Source organism: Dermacentor silvarum, chromosome 9 (genome assembly GCF_013339745.2).
Source record: "Dermacentor silvarum isolate Dsil-2018 chromosome 9, BIME_Dsil_1.4, whole genome shotgun sequence".
Classification (NCBI taxonomy): domain Eukaryota; kingdom Metazoa; phylum Arthropoda; class Arachnida; order Ixodida; family Ixodidae; genus Dermacentor; species Dermacentor silvarum.
The window spans coordinates 12,983,647-13,002,611 of NC_051162.1; the positions used below are offsets into that span (position 1 = coordinate 12,983,647).

General features: G+C 45.6%; 1 protein-coding gene across 1 annotated transcript in view; it reads left to right on the forward strand.

Moving 5' to 3' along the window:
- The first annotated feature begins 4,475 nt into the window (after positions 1-4,475).
- LOC119465141 (nischarin-like) overlaps positions 4,476-18,965 on the forward strand; it is a 72,063-nt gene continuing 57,573 nt past the window's right edge. The window contains 5 exon segments of the mRNA XM_037725940.2: positions 4,476-4,868; positions 4,871-4,902; positions 10,518-10,601; positions 15,059-15,241; positions 17,678-17,822. Coding sequence (XP_037581868.1) covers positions 4,817-4,868; positions 4,871-4,902; positions 10,518-10,601; positions 15,059-15,241; positions 17,678-17,822 — 496 coding nt within the window. The 5' untranslated portion in view covers positions 4,476-4,816.

The following is an 18,965-nucleotide window of genomic DNA, read 5'->3' on the forward strand; positions in this document are numbered from 1 at the left end:
ACAGCATCACACAATGATTTAATGGGATGCAAGCCTTGTGAGATGGCCCAAATAATAAATTCCTTTGCCTTAAGTGAAACAATAGATTAATAGGCTGTCTAAAAGTGATACATTCTTATTGAATTACAGGAAATTATTGAATTGAGCTTAAGTTATTTGCCTCATGCATTTGCTCGAGAACCTTTGCACAAATGAGCGGCATATAATACCGCTCACGTAATAACCCTCAACTCGCTGCCACTGAAGTAACAAATCAATAAATTAAGTTTAGCTGGGAAGGCATGAAAAGTTCACATTCTCTGGAAGTCTCATCGTGCAAAACTCGAGTCATCTTAAAGTGTCGCAGGCACTTATTTATTACACACGCACCAACAGTAGTGGGTGCTGCAGACTAGATTTTCCCTCCGCTGGCTCTGAGGTCAGCATGCATGGGTGGCTTCTGTCCCGAGACCTACAGGCACCATCTAGTTAGAACAATGTAACTAAATCTGTCTTGCAGATGCTTCCCCGATTTTGCTCCTGCGACCAATGAATCATGATTGAAGTATTAACCACTTAAATGCAAGGTTCATCCATCAATCACCCGGTCCCAACACTGATATATATTCGACTGATTTAAGTTCAAGCAGCCTCAAGTAAATTTGAAACTCAAACAGCTCCTTCGAGAAGTACACAACTGCAACTTATGGAAGCAAAGCTTTCTTTGCGAACACTCTTGGACTTTCCCGACTGCTGCTGTCCTGCTCACACTTAAAAAATAAATTGAATTACTCCTAGTAGCCCGATGCTCTAACCATTAGGCCATAATCGCAAGTATACTTCTATCGTGCCAACGCCAGCTAACTCTTCGAGACGATTGCTTCGACACAGGTGCATGAGAGCACATGCGTGCATACCAGTTTCCTTTACGTCAGAGACGTGGGAATGAAATGGGCAAATTTATAGCATTCAATTAACCACTTGGCAAATATTTCGAGATGTGCCTTGGATTTGGATAACTTTTCTTGTCTCTTTTCCGGCCAAGGTGCGATAGTATCGAGCTAGGATTCTCAAATCCTGGTAGACAGCTCATGTTAATCATCCAAATATCATCGAGTGGGCACATTGCAGCTAGACTCGTGTATGTAAAGAGCTGTCAAAATCGGCGGTTCAATTTTAGCTCTACAGCTAAAATTGCACAATGATTTCCCCCCCAATGAGCATTACAACCACATCCAACCAATCCCAAATAATTTGATTGTAACTTGGGAAAGTGGAAATTCCACTGTTATGGCTCCATACTGACACGTACATTTTATATACATTACGTATGTAAAAAGATTGCACAGGGACATCCAAATGCATAGCACCGCCACAGCCTCCTCACGTGGCAATGCGTAAGAATTTGCCTAGCCTCAGTGTAAAAGGAGAAAGATGTAAACATTTTGGCAGGCACTGCTGAATTCACAAGGTACAAATAATACACTTCATTCTCAACAGCCACATTGACTATGCTAACACAGTACACACAGTAGCACGCTTCACCTTGAAAAAAAATCGGCGCTTGTAGGGAGTGACACTGATAATATGCAAGTATAGAACGTCCTTCAATGAAATTTGCACAAAATAAAAACTGCTTTGACAGCATATTCCTCTCAAAACAAGCGCATATACAAGTGGGCAAGAGCTGTACATGTCACAGAAATTTCTACATATCATCAAGTACCCGGTGGTTTTGTCCCCATGTGGGCTTGGTAGGCAAAACTAACAAATGGAAAAAAAAGCACACCTTGTTATGTTGTAACAGTTCTGAGAAGAGGTGTGATCAAAAAAGACCAGAATCATCCCGCAGCACCAAAACCAGCGAGCAGAATGCACAGCGGCTTGGTGCTGACTAGTCGCAGCCTTTGATAATACAATGCTTCTTGTCACATAACATTATCACCGCCGGTAAACAGGTTAAAGCTACTGAAATAAATGAGTGTGGTGACAAATTTGCAATTTTTTGATGCAGTGAAAATGAACTTGTAGGAAAAATGCATGCTTGTGAACTTCTCCCTTAAATTCACGAAAACTGAAACATGGACAACGTTTCAACAAGTCTTTGAGCATGAATGTGCTGACCTCAGTATGTTCAGTGGTAGTCATTTCAAAATGGGAAGAACGTCGACTAATAAAGATGGACTGATGAAGTGGACGACTTCCACATCAACAGACGATGTGCACAATCAATGGAGTCAGTGATCTGGTTCTCCAATATCGACATTTGACTATCAGAGAGGCTGCTAAGACGTGCGCATCAGCCCTGGATCGTGCCAAGCAATTCAGACAGAAAAGTTGAATGTGCATCACACTGTTATGAAATTTGTGCCTCATGTATTGACAGAATGAAAAAGCGAACAATTTCATTGTACCAATGGCAACGAAAGCTTTTTTGAAAAACACTAACAGGAGGCAAAACTCAATGCAAGTCTATGACAGAAAACTAAGGATGTCATCACAGTGCAATGCAAGCATTGCCTCGAATGACGAGTCTGCATGAGTCAATCCAACATGAAGGTGTTAGCAGTTTTCTATGAATGGCAAGGTGCAATCAAGATGGAACGTGTCAGCCCACGTTCCATGCGGACCAACAGAGTAGAAGATATGCTATGCAGCAGTTCTAAAACATTTGAGGGAAGCCACAAGCAGGAAGGGGTCTTAGCAGTGAGTGAGGCAGAGTTGCGTGTTTAACCACAACAATGGACCAGCTTACCCGTCACTCCTTGAGCACGACTATGTGACTAAATACAAAACCATTCAACCACAGCCAGCCTGCTCTCTACATTTGGCTCCAGTAGTCATTTTTTTTTTTTTTCCTAAGTTGAAGTCTACCTTGTGTGGTCGTTGTCTCTATACACTTAACGTGATTAAGAAAAAATTACAGACGGACTTGTTCGCTATTCCTAAAAGAAGCATTTTCCAAAAACGTTTTTAAGTCTGGAAGAAATGCAGGGAGCCGTGTGTTGCTAGCAAATGCAACTGCTTCGAACGTTACAAAATTGAGTATGTTGTATCCATCAAAATAAAAGTTAATGCAGCAGTCCAATAATTTTTTTACTTCTTTTTTGCGCACGAGATCGAAGCAGATCCCGCTATTCTGAAACAGTAAACAAAACTATTTCTGTGCGTCTGCACTTCGAAGATAACTTTGGTGGTACAAAGTGAAAGTAGACGCAGGGGTTTGAATACGCGCCCACTTATTACGCATGAGCAACTGCTATCATACATGTTCAGGGGAGAAAATAAACTCGCAATGTATAGAATGTTGGCATATACAAAAACTAAACATCGTATCAATGTAGCGATTGCAAATACAAGCGCGAGATCAGCGTTGCTAACGCGAAGTAGCGAGCACAACAAACACCGGCGGTCTTACTGCGTGACCCTAATTGTGCGCAAACACAGCTAAAGAGCAAACAGCAAGCATGCTAAACGTTCGCTCAAGAAACATGCGCGCAGACGAACCGCGTACCTTGCCTTCTTCTTTCGGTGGCACAAACACAACGGCGGCAATGCACACAAGCTGAAAGATTGCTCCCAAGAAAAGGCCGTAGCGAAGCAGCTCGTCCACTAATTCGGCCATAGCTTTCTGGTCGCGACAGTTAACACGTGAACTTCAGCTCGCAGAAACAAAAGCAATTACGGCAACTGATGCGTTCACAGCGGTCAAGGCACGGACAGCACAGAACCGGACAACCGACCGCACAGACGCTCCGGCTGGCGCGTGTGCAGGGTTGCCAGGTCCGACAACTGAAAAGTCGCCAAAAAAAATTGCAAGGAAGTGCCGGATTGCTGCAGAAACAATGGCAGAAGGCACACAACTGCCTTCTGCCACAGAACTCTATCTAACTCTATGCAGCACTTTTCCCTTGAAAACAATAAATCATTGCTTTGGTCTTGTTCATATTTCGCGGCAAGAACGCATTTTATGGTCCGGCCGCTCGATTAAATCATCGAGCAGCCGTGCTTTTGCATAGGTTGGACGGAATTTCGTACCACGACGTACTCGTTCAGCGCGAACTTAGCAAGCAATTGGGTCCATCGGTCGCCACACTCATCGCAGGCGTGTGCCGGTTAACGTAAACATGAACGAGTGGGAGTAGACAAGACCATGGGCCTTAGCAGATCTCGTTAAAATGTTTTTTTTTTTTTTTTTTTTTTTTTTTTTTTTTTTTTTTTTATCTCAAAGGCCATGCTTTTACCACACATCAAACGCCGGAAACGACAAAGTGAATATATGCATTTGTCGCTTGGTTTCGCCTTCAACTTAACACACTATGAGGAGCTCATGCGAAGGTGAATTTACATTATTTTCTTAGACATTGAACAACACGGACCATAAAACGCGATCTTGCCCGAAGCGTTGAAGAATGAATGGGGAAAACAAAGTAGGGTAAAGCGCGCAGATCCACTCATCAGATCCCTGTAGTTTACGTCACATCCTGCAAGCTTTCCTATTTATTTATTCACGCATGCGCAGGAGTTCGGAGCAATCCAAAACCGCTGTTTTCGCAGGCCCAACCTCAGCACGGCGCCAGCACAGGTGCTTGTCAGGGCCGGTCAGGGCCATGAACAGCATTGGATGAACAAGCATTTGCATGGTTTAGATGACGTGCCGTCGATGCTTGTGCTCACGTGCTACCGTTTTCGTCTAAAGCCTTGTGCTTAAGACCGCACCGCTGACTGCCGATTGTCATCCGTTGCCCAGTGGGCGCAGCTAGTGGGACTTTCCGTACCGCACACACCGCACTACTATCCGTACGCCGGCCCATCAGCCGACGTTTGTGTGCAAAGCATGGCGCTGTACCAACCTGTCCAGTCGTGGATGAAGGCCTCTGAAGCCGTCAAATCATTGGCACCGAACAAGGCGATGGATTCACGGTGAGTGCAGACTTCATTGCAACGTTCTGGGTGGAAAACGAAACCAGAGGCGCCGACCGGCGATAAATCCGCTCTCCCGCATAGGCACATCTCTCCGAAAATGCCAGATATTGCCCGAGTGACGGCAGGTCAAGCAGCCGAAAACATGCCATGGCTGTCCCCCCAGCCGTAGTGCGCGCGTCTTTTAACCGGGGAGCGTGCAATCCGCCAGGCGTTGACGTCAAGGGGCGGAGGGCATCTTTCTAGATGAAAAGGCGCAGCCGCACACCGCGACCACAGAGCGCCTCGTCGCCCTAAGTCGGTGTACATTGTAGAATATCAATGTGCCGTGAGAATTATTTAGAATTTCTCCCGGCACTCTCTTTTCATTGGCTGCCTGAAAACGTGCGCGTCACTGTCGGCAGAAATACGTTCTTTTCTCTCACTCTTATTGGTTTCCCGTCATAATTAATGTCGGGGAGCCGCGGCCACTGAAATAAATTTTAAGGCGTGCATTTTTTTTTTTTTAACTGTGAGCTGTTTCTGGCTGCAACCTTAAAGGGAGCCGTTTATCCCAAGGGTGTCATAGCTAGGATAATCGTTTCAGCACTCAACTGAGCTAAACATGATGTGATGTTTAATGCTGATGTCATGGAGAAATAGCCACGTGTACCTACATTGATAAGCGTGTCTGCGACACCATATAAAGCAGGTGATGTAGCAGCAGCACTACTCCACCCTAGCTGTCATATGTTTAAACAATTCGAACGGAAAACTAACAAATGTGGGAAGTATCAAGATTGTAGTGTATAGTAGTGCACAACATTTGGTCTAACAGGATGGACTGACGGGCTAGTTTGTATGAATTCTGTACAATATTGTGCATCTAGAACATTCAAGAAGACAGAGTAGTAGTGCTGGGTGCCTGCCTTTTCTGTAACCTTGCGTGTTCTGTTTGAAAAGCGTCTTATCCTCAGTGGTCCCAAACAACCACAGGTAGCATCAGCTAGTTCATCAGGACTTTTGCTAAAGCCTCCCATTCACGAGCATCAGAATGGCCAGCCTGGATACTCGAGTTTTATGACCACCACTACACATCCGGTCTGGAAAGGCAAGACCTGGAGGTTGTGGGGGACAGTGGAAGTCCATTGCTTCTTCTGCTGCAAGGTGTGCCGATGTACCCTCACCTGATTCCTTCTCTACCTTCGTGAGTTCTCGGGGAGAGGAGGTTCCGAATGGGACCACCCATTCCCAAGGAGGTGCCAGGAGAGACAGCAGGAGACCAACCTCTAGAGCCAAAGCAGCTGGAATCAGCGTCTTCCAAGAACCACGAACGAGAACAAGTAAAAACTGATGCCAGAGGCCACAGCACTAAGCACAAGGGACTACTTCCGCTTTTTGCTAACCTGCCTCCTGCCTGCTCATCAAGCATTTTGGAAGTCAGTGTTTCCTGTTGGGAAGACTCAATAAAGCATTTGGTTGGTTTTTGTTATTAATGTGTGGTGTGTTTGTGCTGGTGTGCCTCAGAAGTCAGTAGCGCTGAGGTGGGCGTGTATGCTGGGATGCTAGACAGTGCCCATAGCACTTAAGGTGCTAGACCTGGGTGGAACCCACTTACACTGGCGCCCAACGTAGGGCTTCTAGTATGGTGAGAATTCTGGCACCGCAACGCGATCTCGTGTGCACGTTACTAGCTTCCAACAAACACAGTGGCAAGCCCTGGGTATGAGTTCTGAGACCTCACGTGCCTTACATACATATGCAATTGAAGTGGGGAAGACCCAGCCCTGGCCATGTCTGCTGTGCTAGCAGAACTGTAAATACGGTTTGCAAGATGCTCCCCAGCTCTCCGTGAACTGCTGCAAATGTGTCGAGCCCACATGCAACCAACCCGAATGTCATCAGAGCAGCCACACAAAATGGCGATTTGTGCACTTTTCTCAAGCCGCTTTCACCAAATGGCGAATGCGCTGATACCGGTCAGAGACGAAGAGGAGGCTAAAGATCCGCTATTTGCCCCGTCGCGTGTAGGACACGAGGTGGGGAACTCGCTGCCTGCCGCACGTTCATCTCGTCTGAACATCTGTGCCCCTTAAAATGGCATTCAGTAGAGAAAAGCTTCTTAGCACTCAGTAGGGGGACTCGTGCTGTCTTCAAAAGAGACTGAGCCTGAAAAATGTTTAGAGTAATGTGCACACTCTATGACTGCTGGTATTGCAGTGTGTGTGAGCTCTCGTGCAACTTATGTGGCCACTGCAGTGGAATGCCTCATCCACTCTCCTTACAGTTCATCAATCTGCACTCTATGCTCGCATCTGTGGAAACTTTCCATCAGAAAATGTCTCAGTGCGCTAGCAGGAAACTGCAGCACTCTTCCTTCACACTGTCCAACATCCAGGCCAGGCTGAACCCAATATCAAGCATGTGGAAGTCATCAGGGACGTAGCCAGGGGGGGGGGGTTCAACCCCCCCCCCCGAAAACTTTTGCGCACCCCCTCCCCCCTTACCCACCCTTTGTTCTCGTCACTTCGCACTGACATAATTCAAGAAACCGGTGCTACTATCACAATTTCATTCCTGGGCGCTTCCGTTTGGGTTGGTAATTTACATCGAATAATGTCTGCATATGGAAAAACTGTCACGGTGTTTGTCAAGGCTTTGACACTCTGTGAGGTTTTGGGCTAGAATGTGGCGGCCGTATTGCGGCGGCCGAGTTCTGAAGCAACAAATGCGGCAGCCGCATTTTAGATGAAGGCGATAACGCTCAAGGCCCGTTTAGATTTAGGTGCACGTTGAAGACCCCAGGTGGTCTAAATTTCCAGTATACATTTCCGCCACTTCCCTTCAGGTGCCGGTTAGGCCGCGCTCGCGCAGGTTAGTCTGCGCTCGAAACGTCTCTTGTATGGGATTGCGCCCCTATGGAAGGCTGGTAGTTACTGTTGTGTTGTTGAATCCCAAACCAGCAATTACGGAAGGCTGGTAGTTGCTGTTGTGTTGTGGAATCCAAAACCAGCAATGTACACACGAAGGGGTTGATGCAAGCAGTGAAATTCTACTGACTCGCAACGGGAGTGCACGAAACAGACAGACGACAAGCATGGATTACTGCTGTGCGCAGTACATCGTAAGTAAACTCTTGTTGCAGGCGCTGACAGTTCTCGTCGGAGTTCACGCATCCTGAGAAATTGATTATTGCACTATGCACTGAACAGACTGGAGTTCATTCCTGCATCACTAGTACACCAATCAGTCGAGATGCTGCGAAGTACAAGGCCGCTTCTTTACACCGGCGTAAGTGAAGCAGAAATGAGTTGCACGCACTACTTAAAATGCGTATACACATGCCATATCTATGCTGTGCGGTGAAATATTCTGTACAATTCTGAATCTGTTGACGTAAAGACAAATGACGGCTGCATGCTCGCACACAGCGGAAGACACAGCGGCCCATGCACTTGCCACAGGAAATGCAACCCTCTCGTATGAGGAAGCAGGGCGACGAAAGCTTCGAAAAAAAAAAAAAGCATTACGCATTCTTGCGTGTATTTAAGTTTTCTAGCGCAAAGACGCAGCGAACAAGCTATTGCTATGGGAGTAGGTATAGCCTGGTCACACGTGCATTTTCACGTGTATAGCCGTCCTTGACTTGTGAAACGCACTTCGCCCCGACGAGGACGACGCCATCTACGCTTCAATCGCACGGGTCGTCTCAATGATGCGTTTTCGAAGACTGGTCCATTCAGTGGCGCGATGACTGACCGGTGCTCCAAACGCCCACTGTACCTGTCGTACTTACTGTATTTTACTGAGCTTACTTTACTTTTTACTTAATTTATTCACAAGCACACGCAAGGGGGGGGGGGGGTCCCATGTCTTTGATATACATGTATAGAGACTGCTTAAACTACCGATATTTATTATCGAACACGTCACTTAGAGGACAGCAGACGCTTGACCCCGCCCCCCCCCCGAAAAAAATTTCGGGCTACGCCCCTGGCCTATCATCATCAATGACAAGCTATCAATTGTGAAGACTGACACTGGTGCGCATGTTATTTACATCCCTGTCACTTCTGCCACAGTTTCAAAGGACCTTTGACAGGTGAAACGCTAGCAGAACTAATGGACACAGCACTCCAGCTTGTTGAAAAGTTTGATACAGCTTGGTCGTAGAATGTTTTTAGAATTAGGAGCAAGCCACCTATATCGTGCAGCATCCCATGTACCCTCTCCTTGGATTACTTGCTATAGAAAGGTCTGACATTGTGAAGTTTCTCTACACTACAAGACACATTGAGGAACACTCTCCAGAAGTTCTCAGTGGACTGGGTCAGTTAATTGCTGCACAAGGTCTACAATCCATTTGGACCCCATAGCTATTCTATATTCAGGGAGCATGACCAGATGGATTCCCGTATCACTGCGAAAATTAGGGGAGCAAGATATAAGCAAAATGTTGGAGCAAGGTCTTTTACGTTGCATCGAAGGCCCTATGGATCTATGTGCTGGCATTGTTTCCATCGTGAAGCCATCAGGAAGAGTTTGAATATGCATAGGTTTCCCTCACCTGAATTCATCAACCCTCTGGGAACTGTTTCATCTACCATCAGTGGAACGAACACTCACTCCGTTGTGAAGCTACAGCATTTTCTAAACTTGATGCTAACCCAGGCTCTCGCCAAATTCCTCTCTCACTGACATGCCAAGAGCTGACTGCATTCATTAAGCTGACTGATATTTCACTTCACAAGGCTGCCATTTGGCATCATGTCAGCACCAGAACATTTTCAAAATTGCATCTCCGTAACTCTTCTCGTACGGCATAGCCCAAGTTGCGAAATTGCTTGTAGTACAATGCACTAGCTGACAGCAGTGGCAGCTGCTTAACTGTCATAACTGCAGTGAAAAAACACGCTGGAGTAAAGGTGTTGTTTCTGTCTTTCAATGTAAGCTAAGCACTGGAGAAGTTGAGCAATTCAATGTGGGGGGCTCATGAGAACTTTTTCATGCAGTTAATTCATAAGGCATTCATGTGAAGTCAGTGTTTATCTTTTTAATGGTGATACTTGTAATGTGGGAAAATTGTAGCTGTGATGTTGCTTACTAAGGACATGCAGAAGTTTTGCTGGAATTGGTAGTTCGATACACTAGTGCAGTGCATGTATTTTCTTGCTGCATTCATTTCGATCAAATTGAGTTTTCAAACTGAAGAAGTAGGAACGTGACAGCACTTCATTTCTGACACTTAAATACAGGCATACGGGGCTTGAAATGGCCGGAAGCGAAGATCTCATGCATGGCTAATTAAGTGTGCCAGCTTGTGGGCTCCGTGCATGCTGCTTTTTTAGTAATCATAATTATATACAAGATTAAATATCATGTATGTTAACATTAGATGAGAAAACTGGGGCTCCTCGTAACCCTAAAAATAAGACATTGAAAAAAAAAAGAGCTGCTGCTGACAGTGGTGTCAATGTAAATGTGGCTCCTGCACGTGTGGAGTGCAGCTTTCCGGCATAACTTTAGAGCCCAAAATGACAGACAAGATGGCTCCCTCTGGGAGCCATGTACTGGGACTCTAAAACACAAGTACGATTTCACATAAGTGCTTTCCTTGTTGGGGGGGGCTGTTGCAGGTGTACCGGGTTCAGGTGACAATCTCCCCTTACTGCTGGGTGGCGAAGCACCGGTACAGCGACTTCAAGGAGCTCCATAACAAGGTGGGTGTCACAGGAACAGCTGAGCTCGGGCTTAAAGGGCCCCCTCCCCACAATTGCACATTGCAAACACACAAGCGCAGTGCATGGATCACATGCTGACAATTATGTCTTTTAAAGTCGTACTGCTGCATGGTGAGAAAACAGCTGAAACATCAACTGATAGCCTGCGCATCCTTTCTCCCATGGGAGCTTTGCCTCCTGCCAGAGAACCAAGGCCACATGCATAAATGCCTCTACATCAAACACTGCTGCAATGTCACCAATTATGGCACACAGCTTCAGTAAATCATCCAATGCAGATGGTGCAAAATTGTCAGGTAGAAGTGTGCCATACAGATAAAACAGAAGAGAAGAAAGCGAAGCGGGAGGCTCATGACATAAATGTGGCTGACCCTTGGCTCCGATATAGGAGAAGGTGAGAAAGTCTAAGTGGTCATTTGCAGCCACCAGTCGAGACAAACTGAGGGAGTGGCTTATATTGGCAGCAAAGCTTGCCTCCTGTAAGAATGCTGGCGGGACTTTTCAATTTGTCCCATCTCCTCTAATATGGGACAAGGTTGAAAAATTCTTGCGGTAAAATTCTTTCTAGCTTTGCAACTCTCATTGTATAACTGAAATTTTCTGTGGAGCTTGGCAAGAGGTCCTGTAACAACAGCAAAAGTCAATTGGCAGGCTAGACTTTACAGTTGTGAGCTTTCAGAAAGCCTTAGATAAGCATCCTCTAGAGGCAAAAGGCAATTGTGAGCAAGCATTCTAGTAATTGGGAAATGAACTGTGGCTTTTTTGCACTAATGTGCAATCAATTTAACTTGCTAGAAGGGGCTGCATGGCATCCTTGACCACATCCGACTCTGCGCCAGCCCTTGTTTTTAACCCCCTTCCCTTCTCGTGAAGTGCTAAAATTATATGTCGGACCCTCGCATGGAGGTCTTTCTTTATTTTCACAAGAGATCGAAATAGAAAAGTTTGTATAGATACTATGTCGGGCCTCACGGCTATAATAGCTAGTAGTGGGACCATACATAACACTGCAGTTGGAACCAATCTACATATTTAAATATATTTCCTCGCATACACATAAAATACACTTTGTAGGTACATGACGGGCAACTTTCGTTGCTCGCTTTTCTAGGAAATCACTTTCCCTGAGCGAGATAGCTAGTGAAGGCTCGCCGACAGTCCGATTTATGGCCATGTTCATACAAACTAGAATGATTTCTCAGAATTCCGAAGTCTCCCAGACAAACTAACGGGAAGTTGCCAAGTATGTATACGACATAAGCTGCTCTACTTGTAGTACCTGTATATATATGGTGACCTAATGTATGATGTCTGTATTATCAGATGTCCCAGCAGCACTAGTGACAAAGAGGCAAGGCCTGTACAGTTAAACCTTGATATAATGAAGTATTCAACTTTTTATAACTTTTTGTTCATTTTTCTGTATATTGAACCTCGATATAACGAAGTGAACTTATGCTCTATTTAAATATAACGAGATTTCACTGCCCTTGCGAAAGACCAATAAATAGAAACTTTCATGGGCACAGATGGTCAAGTATCGCGATGTGGCAACTTGCAATTAGATGTGGCAACTTGCACACACAGCTCTTAACTGTTTTCCTACCATGGGGAAAATGGGTGCTTTTTGTAGGTTACTCCCAATTTTTTTTTTTTTTTTCAGGAACTGCTGCACTCAATATTTTATGTAATACATAAACAAAAAGCACATTGAGTGCACTTTTCACGCATAAAAGTTATATTAACGAGATGTATGTCATAAAAAAGATCAGTTGCCGAAATCAAGTTTGTGGGATAAAATTGAACAAACTTTGTAAAGACACGCTTGTATCTACCAAGAAAAAGATGTAACGAAATTTATGAGCTATACAAAATGTATTGCCTGTGTAATAGGCACCATCTCTAAAAAAATCTTAGTTTTTCATTGAACAAGTATTCCGTTACAAAAATTTAACTGCAAGCACTACAGTTGGTAAAACTTGTTGTTGGGCTAGTTGGTACATGCTTCATGCAACGAAAAAACAGGCAAAAGGAAAGAGAATCACTCGCAACTAACTTTATTCCGAGAAACCATGTGTGGCTTTGCTACATATATAGCAAAGCCACACATGCGCACATGCCACACATGCGCGGAACGGTTCCACGTATCACACCACCCACATGTGTCAATAAGGATCATATGGGCTAGTTTAAAAAGCATCTAAAAAATTCAAACTCAGCGCCGCGCAGCAACACTGACGTATCACTAATGCAGATATCTTTTTTTCTTCTTATGTAATATGCTTCCAGCATTTCTCGTGCCAGCACCTCGTTGCTTCTACCCGGAATGCTGATCTTCTTAAATCTTGCCTTACATTTACAGGATTTCCAGTGCACAGGTAAATGTGTCGAAAGGTTATTCTTAATGGAAAGTGCGTGCTCTCTCGTTCTGTCGTTAACACATCGGCCCGTTTGGCCGATGTGTTAAACCCTGCCGCAGTTGAGCGGAATTTCATAAACCACACCCACCGCACAGGTGACGTCAGGATTTACATGCCTCTTGCCGCATTTAGATGGCCTGGGTGAATTTCATAAACCACACCCACCGCACAGGTGACGTCAGGATTTACATGCCTCTTGCCGCATTTAGATGGCCTGGGTGCTTTGGAAATCCGCGGGCACAGGCCTGACAGCTTCCTTGGTGCAGAGAGGACCACTGGGACCTATTCGCTACCTTCTTAAGGTTGTGCGCAACCTTATGTACGTAGGGTACAGCTATAGGCCTTGTTTCCATCGCTTGCCGTTCTTTCTTTTTTCCTTTCAAGTTTTGAAGGAGTGTTTCAGCTACAGCACCAACGACGGAGCGAGGATACCCGGCCGAGTAGAGCCGGTTGACCAGACTGTCAAAGCTCTCTGCCATCCTGTGCGGGCACGATCTTGCCAGCGCACCTTCCAAGCACATAGAAGCAATGCCTCTCTTAATTACTTTTGAGTGGGCCGCATCATAGGGCATCAACTCTTTGCACGATCGGGGACGGTAGGCCCAGCGAATGTGTTCCTCTGACAGCGTGAGGCTCACATCTAAAAATTGTATTTTGTTGTTAGTAGGGAGCTCATGCATGAAGGCCAGCCCCTTCGCATGTTGTCTGAATTCCATCGAGATTTTGTCCACCAAGTTAGTGGTAGTCATACATGGTTTAGTATTTAAAACTACTAAAAAGTCGTTGACATATCTAAAAACCCTATGCACCTTTGCATTGTCAAGGGCCTGAGCCAGCATTCTGTCAAAAGAGGCTAAGAGCAGTGGGGAAGGTCTCGAAAGTGGCATTTCAAACCATCGATAGCGGGCTAACGATGCCCACTGGGCGTGGTACGGAAAGAGTTAAATCGCGCAACTGAGAGCGAAGCAGCGCAGCATCATGTTCCGTGTAAAGTCCAAGTGCAATAAGATCCCACATGTTATGTGCTTTGGGTGCAAGTGAAAGAATTTGAGGTTCAGCTGAAAAGGATGGTGGGCTTGATGAGCGCTGTCTTCTTGCGAGTGCAAAGGGTGGTGAGGGGAGCGAGCAAGGGTGGGGGTTGGGTTGGCACGTGTCTCCTTTTCTAGCATGGTTGTGTCTGCGCAGGACTGTCAGCTCAGCTGAGCACATATGTATATCCCGCTTGCCGTTTTAGAAGCGAGATGGCGTGGCATTGTGCACCGTCTTTCTGCGTGTTTAGTGCTGGAGGTTGCCTAATGTTGAGTTTTGGAGCCACGTTGAAGCGTTCACTTGTTGCTGCTTGCACTTTTCATAATAGTGTCGTCCCACTGCAGGCGACACTACCAGTCACAGGGGCAGAGTGGATTCGAAAGCGTGGCTGGCTTCGCATCGTACTGCCAATTTGAAGATATTGCCAACACGGCATGAAAACATATCTTTTGCTGTCAACTCTCCGATTCAATGAAATTATCTTTTTTCTCATTAAAATTTGCATTCTCTCATTGCCCAATAATTTGGAAAAGTCTCACGCAGCCCCTTCTGTGTAAGAAAGATCCATCGGTGACCGTTCTTATTTGCATAAAGGATTGAATTTCATTACAACTAAATTTCAATATGATGAAGCAAATTGTCCGGTTTTGCCAACTTTGTTATATCGAGGTTTAAGTGTATAACAATGCTGCGAGACCTCACACAGCAGCTCATCAACTGAACTGGCAGCTGCCTTCCAGGCTTCTCGACGATTAAGCTTGTTCATTATTAAGCTCTTGGTTTATTACATATATTGCCACCGACTAAGCGCCATCAGAAGTAGTTAGTGGTAGTGCTACGTTGTCGTTAGTCGTCGTTCTTGTGGTGACTCTTACGCACCCAACATGTTCACTTCTGGCCTTCCTCTCTTCACTGTCGTGTTCCTCTACCACACAGGCTTCCGTGATATTACCTGATGTGTCAGTACCGAGGTGTTCCTCTGTGCAGCTTCGGCGGAACTACCACGTGGAGCGGAGTCTCCTGCCGCCCGGCAAAGTCCTAGGGCGCCAGGCAGCCAGCTTTGTGCAGCAGCGTCAGGCCGAGCTCGAGCACTACCTCGTCACGCTGGTGCATCACTTTGCAGATGCCCTGCCACTGCCCCTGGCACGCTTCCTCCACTTCGACCAATTTGTGAGTGGCCCATGTTTGAAATTATTATCATCCTATATATGTGCCCACTACAGGACGAAGGCCTCTTCCAGCGATCTCTAGTTACCCCTCTCTTGCACCAGCTGACCCCATCTTACGCCTGACTTTCCTAATTTCATCACACCATTGCCGTCATCAACTGTGCTTCCCTACCCTGGCACTCATTCTGTAACTATAATACCATAATAGACCACCGGTTATCCGCCCTATGGATTACATGTCCTGGCAAACTCCATTTCTTCTAAGCCTATGTCATCTTAAGGCTCACTTACGCCCTTTCCTACTTACATCTTGTACATCTTGTCCAAACCGAAAAAGCACAACTGGACCACCTCATATGCATTGGATACAAGGCGGCGCTGGGGCTCTTTCGTACCACCCCTACCGAGCGCCTGGGGTTACACAATACCATGGAAGAGCTTTTAGAAGCACACCGCACGGTGCACATTGTGCACCCCTTACTCTCCACCAAGCAACAAGATATTGAAGAACCCAACCCAACTGAATTGACGTGGGTCCTGGCTACGCAGGGAACCCGGGGAATGAGGCGGCCCGCCAATGTGCTCGAGGATTCGTCAACCAAGCGGTGGGTCCCGTCTCTGACCCGGGCGACCTGGTCAGCGAGCCACTGACCACATACCATGATATTGCACAACACTACCACCTCGCAAGACGAACAAAACCTCCACCTCATCCCAAGCTCACCAAGGGACAAGTCACCTGGCATCGACTCGAAACGCACTCCTTTCCCAACCCACAAATATACACACAGTTTTACCCTGACTTGATAGACCCACACTGCTCATTATGTGAGTCCGTAGCCTCTTTAAATCATATTCTCTAGGACTGCAGGGAAGACCCCCCCCCCCCCCCCCCCCAGATCTCCTGGCTGCTCCCTCGCCTGAAGCGTAGGGAAGCAATACTCCGAAACCCGAGCCTGGAGGTTCAACTTCGGGCCATCAAAAGAGCTGAGGAGGTGGCTGGAATTGCCTAGTAGCCACCCCCCACTCAGCCAAATTGACGAAATAAAGTTGTTTGCTCCTCCTCCTCTAATTATCAACTAGAATATTGGCTACCACCATTTGTTCTGTAATCTATGGTGCTGTCTTCCTGTCTTTTAAGGTTTCATCTATCATTTTTCATTCCATTGCTCGTGTGGTCTCAAATTACAGACTAAGAGAAAATACAGGTACAATTGCCAACTCCTAACTAAAATATTCTTCCACAATAGAATTTCATAATTTCACGTTGCAGTGACAGCGATGAACTAGACACAGCCAAAAGCATGAGTCGGGAATCGGACTCTTTATTGGTGAATGTGTGCTCTAAAAGACAAACAACAGTCAAATCACAAATGTAGCAGCAGGCACATTCATCACTCATGAAATCTGAACTGGACGGGTCAAGTCAGTATTCTGTTTATTGCCGACGACAATGTATCCTGTTTATAGAATGACGACAATGTTTAAGGAATTCGGATACTGTAGGTGCGCTTTGTGCTGGGAAACTTGATAATGTGGTGAAAAGTGACCACCCGCATAAAGTAAAACGACGCATGACAGTATGCAGAAGAGTGCTGCAGCATGCATTTAAATGATGGAACCAACAGAGAACTACTCATTGTATAAAAATTTCGTTACATAAGCTCGCGTCTGAGCTTGAGTTTCACCTAGGAAAAAAAAAAGCATTTCTTGAACAAATTGCTCAAGCAAGGCTTCAAAGCAACATCAGAGTAAATGTAACGGAGAGGCGTGCACGTTCTCTTATGCTTAGTGTAAAAGGAGTGCTGAAATGTATTCTTGAAACAGTAGGAAGTGCGTACTGTAGGCTTCTCATGTGTAAAAGGGTCGCACTTCGCAAGTGTGAAGGTTCGTAAACACAAGGTATTTCAACTGGATACTAGGTTTGTCCGAAATTGTTAGGGCTTTTGTTGACATTACGGTCACGTTGCGACACACAGAAAAATTTGCTGCCGTCGTGTAGCGGTAAGGCTAGCTGTGGTGGCGTTGCTCATAAGAACTTAAAATTAAGCAAACACAAATGCTGCACGCGTCTCTTATAACCGTGCCCGTGTGCGGCAACTGCAGCAATCGCAGGAACGAAGCCAACCAACGAGTCATGTCATGACAGGTGCACTCGCTGGTGACCAAAACCGAAAGTGGGTCATACAAACACGTATTGTCGAGTTATTTCAAATTAGTATCGGAGCTTGCCAGCATTTTTTCTAACACTTAGAGTGCCTGGACTTTCATTTGACGCAAAATAATGACATCAAAAATGTTGTCGGTACTCCGTTTAACGTCTGCACTGCAGACAGAGCAGGACAAGAATGCTGCTGTTCCTTGTCTCCCATCTGAGCTGTTCAGATTAATTTGATTGCCTTGTGTCACCGTGGTGGCTGTTTTGCATGTGGTCCAGGAGGTGCGCACTGTTGTGGCCGACTTGGCCGAGCAGCTGTTTGAGACGGGCGAACGGATCCTGGCTGGCGACTCCCGCTTCTGCACCACCCCACTGCAGCTGCACTGCCTCACCGAGAGGCTCAAGTTGGCCGAACCGACCTGCAGTGAGTGCGGTTACATCCTGTCAAGACTACGTACACTCTGTCTCGTACATGGCATGCAACACCTGAAAGCTAGAGGGGCTTCTCGCGCAGCTCACATTTGCGAACCCAAAAATAGTGTCTCAGTTATGAAAGTGATTGGAATGCATCGTGTAATTTGTTGAAACATTGTCTCCTAATTTGTCACAGAATGGGATTTAATTACTACTTGGAAGGCGCATATCTCAACCTGTTTGCCAGCTAAGGAGCGGAGTGACACAGTGCACCACATGCGATCGCGGTCAAAACATTGTGCCTAACATACAGGCAGGACAAAGGTGCACAAATAATATGCGATTTTACATAACTAGTGGTGCGCGGATACTGAATAGATTTCGAATCAGATATATAACGGAATTAATTAAAAATAGGCGAATATGGAGTTGAATATCAGGAAATTTTTCTCAAAATTTATCGCTTACAAATTTTTAACAAGAACATAGCATTGCATAACAAGAATTTAGCAAGTTGTCTGTAACTTAGGTACACAGAAATCAAGATATGTATTCAGTGCAGTCTACTATGTATTATAAAAGCGAACTCCAGATGAGTATGCCAATGATGATTACAGCTCAGGTCTAGTATGTGAAAGTCTGCCAAATACTTGCAAAATACTTGCGAAAGTGCCAAAAAGCACTTGATTCTATTTAACAGACAATCAATGGAATGTCTGTTAAATAGAATCAAGTGCTTTTTTTTCGCCTCTGAAACTAATGAATTAGTGACATTCTATAGTTCTCAGTTTAATAGTGGACCTGCGTTTTTCGGTAATCTTTTATTGCATAGAAAGTTTTCCTTTCCAGTTTTTCTCAAATATAGAAGGGCTATCCCAACTTTATGGTAGGTGGGTTATCGCAAGGCCAATCTGCGCGACAGACAAAAAGACTGCGCATCATGTGACTCGATCACCGCTCCGCATGTAGCCAGTACTGACGGTAAAAAGCAGGCGCCGTGGGCGCTGTTTCATTGTCAGCTTCAGCATGATTTGTCACGTTTAAAAGATTCTGAAATCTGGTGGGTGACTGCAAGCTCGCACAACGCCTCCCTTGCCCCCCTTACCTCTCCTCATTCATCCGTGCAAAAAATGCATGCAACCGGGACATGACA